At 48.9% G+C, this 4748-nt stretch overlaps 1 protein-coding gene across 1 annotated transcript in view; it reads left to right on the forward strand.

Moving 5' to 3' along the window:
• The first annotated feature begins 1924 nt into the window (after window positions 1-1924).
• Window positions 1925-4748, forward strand: part of Ift22 (intraflagellar transport 22) — a 7667-nt gene continuing 4843 nt past the window's right edge. The window contains exon 1 of the mRNA XM_021187008.2: window positions 1925-2045. Within this exon, the coding sequence (XP_021042667.1) occupies window positions 2007-2045 (39 nt within the window). The 5' untranslated portion in view covers window positions 1925-2006. The remainder of the gene's footprint in view (window positions 2046-4748) is intronic.

The raw sequence follows: 4748 nt of genomic DNA on the forward strand, positions 1-4748 counted from the left end.
AAAAAAAAAAAAAAAAAAAAAAAAGAAAGAAAGAGAAAAAAAGAAAACATGACTCTAAAGATTGTAGAGATTCCTGTACAAGCATGAGGGTCTGAGTTCTAGTCCCTGGCACCCACATAAATGCCTAGTGGCGGCACTGGAGGGGGAAGAGGCAATGGGATGCCAGGGAGCTGGTGATCTAGCTGAAACAGTGAGCTCCAAGTTCAATAAGAGGCTTGGGGGTGGGGGGGGGAGAGGAGGAGGAGGAGGAGGTGGAGACTGATAGGGAGACATACAAAGCCAACCTCTGTCCCCACAGGATCACAGAGAGACACTCACATGCATATATGCACACAACTCTATAGGAATTTACCCAGCAAGGAGAAACACGATGTGTAGTTTCTCTCTCATCTGAAAAGGAAACTTGATGTGGGAAAAGAGCCAAGGAGTCCCATCTCTGAACACAGTGCTGCCCAGTGACCTGACACCAACTTCTAAAGCTCAGGCCACTGACCTAAGTGTGTTTCATGCCAAAAGTCAGAGACAGGAGCACAAAGTTCCCTTCAAATTCTCCAGGTTGTGTAAAGAAATAATTTTCCTGAGGGGGGGGGGTCTCTTGTCTTTTGAAACTCTTAATTTTTTTTCAATGCATGCGAAAGAATGTATGTGATACGTTGTCACTCTGGACAAGAGCAATAAAATTAACCACCTGCAATTAATATAGCGGCGCTAAAAAGTGTGAAAGCGGGGGTTGGGGGTGGGGGATGGCTCAGAGGTTAAAGCACCGACTGCTCTCAGAGGAGCCCTGACTTAGCATCCGTTTGGGACAACTGGACTTCCGTAACTCTAGTTCCAGGGCACTTTCTTCTGGCTTCCACAACCACCTGAGCTTTTGTATACATGCGTGTGTGTGTGTGTGTATGTGTGTGTGTGTGTGCGTGTGCGTGTGTGTGCACACACACACGCACACACACACACATTTTTTTAATGTGAAAAAAAAACCTCAGAGAATGACCGAAATGTCAAAAGAACACAGTCGCTGGCTTGGAGAAACTTTCCCACGGCCAAGAACAATCTCAGCATCAAAATAAACAACAGCAGGGCTGGAGAATGGCTCATCAGGTAACGGCCAGAGCCACCAGGCCCAACTGGTGGTGGGAGAAGAAAACCGAGTCCTATGGCCGGTCCTCTGATCTTCACATATGTATCACGGCAGACGCACATACACGCGGATAGATGATTGATAGATAGATATAACCTTTTGTTTTGTTTTGTTTTTCGAGACAGGGTTTCTCTGGGTAGCCCTGGCCGTCCTGGAACTCATTCTGTAGACCAGGCTGACCTCGAACTCAGAAATCCGCCTGCCTCTGCCTCCCGAGTGCTGGGATTAAAGGCTGTGCGCCACCACTGCCCGGCCGAGCTATAACCTTTTAAATTGAAGAAGAAAAAAAAAAAAAGTTGGGAGTCGAGAGCGGTGGCACACGCCTTTAATGGTATTAAAGTTGGGAGGCAGAGGCAGGTGGATATCTGTGAGTTCGGGGCCAGCCTGGTCTACATAGCGAGTTAGACTGGGGATATGGTGTCAATGACAGAGCTTGCCTAGGATTGATGAACGCCTGAGTTTAATCTCCAGCATCCACCCGCGGAAATAAAAGAAAAAAACAAATCCGCGGTCCTGTTTCCCAGCCAAGTTTGGCAGCCCTCTTAACCTATGGAGCGTTCAGGAAGACCGGGAGAAATAAAGCAGAGGACAGCCTGGCTCTTCTACCCGGTCCAGGATGCTCAGCTTGCAGTCAGCAGGCCCGGCTTTGCCTTTTCTCTTTCTGGTCCTCCTCAGCTTCCATCGTAGGCCCACCTTTCCAGGCTCCCGGAACTGGCAGGGTTTCCTGGGCTACTGCGCAGCTGTCCCCGGTCGCCGTGGAGACTGATCAGCCAATCAGAGCACGCGGCCCGGCCTGGCGGACGCGGCGGGGAGCTTAGCGCGCTCGGGCCCTGGGGCTTCCGCGGGTTCGCGTTAACGGACAGCGATGCTGAAGGCTAAGATCCTCTTCGTGGGCCCCTGCGAGGTGATCCGGGGTTCGGGGGCGCCCTAGAACTGGGGTTGTTCTCAGGAGTTGCAGTTCGGTACCAGCAACCCCACGGAGGGCGGCAGCTGGCGCTACGGCGACCCGCGGAGCGGCCGGGCCTCCATCCGTTCTCCGCTCCCCAGGAGTGGAGGAGAATATTGAGGCACCCAGGTCTCGAGGGCGGCGGGAATAAGCGGCACCTCACGACTTCCCCGCCGAACCTTCCGTGCAAACGGAGTGTGTCCATGGGGTTAGAAAACTAGATGTTTTCAATATAGGGGCTTGGAGCAAGTGGCTATTAATTAATATGTGTGTGGTTCACCAAATTAAAGTTCGGATGGACCGAAACTAAACATGCAAATAAGTTAACTGTAGAAGGAAGCTGGGCGTGGCGTCCCATGCCTGTAATAATACCAGGACTCAGAAGGCAGTGGAGGAGTGATCACAAGTTTAAGGCCAGCCTGAGCTGTGTATTGACTTCTCGGACAGCCTGGGCTGCAATGTGAGATGTCTCCAATAACAAAATTAGATAGATAGATAGATAGATAGATTATAGATAGATAGATAGAAATTAGATAGAGAGACAGACAGACAGTAGAATTCGGGAATCGCCTAAGTGGTTTGTTACAGTTCAAATCCCTGGGTCCCAGCTCAGAAGGTTAGCTCATGTTAGGTTTTGATATTTGGTGATAATGTCTTGCTACACAGCTGGAGCTGGCCTTGAATTCAAGATCCACCTACTTCAGCCTCGGGTCTGGGAAGAATGTAAGAATTCAGATTTTTGTACACAGTAACTTTTAATAATATGATCTTCATCTGAGGTTATTGACTGATGGACCAAACATGAGAACCAATGTGCATTCATAGGTGACTGTATGGTGAAGATAGGTTTGTAATCCTAAGTTAGGAGGCTGGGGGTACGGCTGGGTGATAGAATGCTTGCCTAGCATACAGGAATCCCTGGGTTCAATCCTCTTCATATAAAACGTTCATGGTGGTACCTACCTCAGTTTCAGAGTTTGGAAGGTAGAGGCACAATGATTGACAGTTCAAGGCCACACCCCTGGCAAGTCTGAAGCCGGCCTGGGATACGGGAAACCTGTCAGAGAAAAAGGTTGCTAAGTATGCACAGAAGCTAAGGAGGATTGAGCCATGTGTGGCGTAGGCCTGACACCTTAGCATACAAGACACTAAGGGTTGCCACAAGTATGAGGCCAGTCTGGGCCATATAGTAGTTTTGAGGCTAGCCTGGGGCAGAGAGGAGAAGAAGGCTTAAAAGAAACGAGGGACTGGAAAGATGGCTTGGTGATTAAGAACACATACTGCTCTCGAAGAGAGATCTGAGTTTTGTTTCCAGAACCCATGCCACGTGGCTCACAACTGCTTTTAGGTTCCAGTGCCAGGAGACCTAACACTGGCCTCTGTGGGCACAGGCACTCAGTATGCACAGACCCTCACACGGACTGGACATAATGGTGCGTGCATTCGATTCCAGCACTGAGGAGGCAGAGACAGGTAAATCTGAGTTGAGGGTCAGTCTAATTAATTGACAGGCCAGCCAGGGCTACATAGTGAAACCCTGTATTAAAATATATATATATATATATATATATATATATATATATATATATATATATATATAAAATAAAATGGACAGCATGGTTGTGGTTTGGAGAAAGTTTGCAGAATGTTACAAATCTGCAATTGGTGATCCACATTCTCAAGCCTGAGGCAGGAAGCTTGCTACCCAGCCTGAGCTACATAATAATTCCCTTACCTTAAAGGAAGCAGTTTGGAGAACAGAGTATAATTGCAGAGAGCTCCATGCTCTGTCTTCGGTTACGTGGTGGTCTGGGGTTTTTTTGAAACAGGATCTCATATTGCTTAGAATGACCTTGACAGGGTCTCATATAGCTTAGAATGACCTTGACCTCCTGATCCTCCTGCCTCTTCTCAACCTCTCCACCCCTTCCTCTCCTTTTCTTTCCCATTTCTCCTTCACCTCATCCCCTTCTCCCATCCTGTAGAGTTTTACCAGGGCTCACTCAGGTTTAAGAGGTTGACTTCTGAGGAGAGAAGAGCTTTGTATTCTATTCAGGCACACACAGGATGGTGCACATACATAGAGAAGATCATAGCTCTGAAGAGGGGATGGGGGTGGACGGGTGAGTGGGTGTTCGAGAGATGGGTAAAAGGATGGATGATGATGGATGGATGGATGGATGATGGGTGGGTGATGGATAGATACAATGGGTGGGTGGGTGTTTGAGAGATGGGTAAAAGGATGGATGATGAATGGATGGATGGATGGATGGATGATGGGTGGGTGATGGATAGATACAATGGGTGGGTGGGTGGGTGGGCGTGAGTGGGTAGAGGGGGTAAGTGAGTGGTTGCATTAATGGATGGGTGAGTGGGTGTTTGAATTGGGCAGATGGCTGGATAGATGGATAGGGGTGAGTGGGTGGCTGGATGGATGGATGGATGGGTAGAAACCCGGTTTGGGTAGAGGGCTCAGAAAGACCGTCTTGCTGCCCTGTTGACTTGAAAGGTGATTATTGGGCTGGTGAGATGGCTGAGTGGGTAAGAGCACCCGACTGCTCTTCCGAAGGTCCGGAGTTCAAATCCCAGCAACCACATGGTGGCTCACAACCACCCGTAACAAGATCTGACACCCTCTTCTGGAGTGTCTGAAGATAGCTA

The sequence above is a fragment of the Mus pahari genome, chromosome 23 (genome assembly GCF_900095145.1).
Source record: "Mus pahari chromosome 23, PAHARI_EIJ_v1.1, whole genome shotgun sequence".
NCBI lineage: Eukaryota > Metazoa > Chordata > Mammalia > Rodentia > Muridae > Mus > Mus pahari.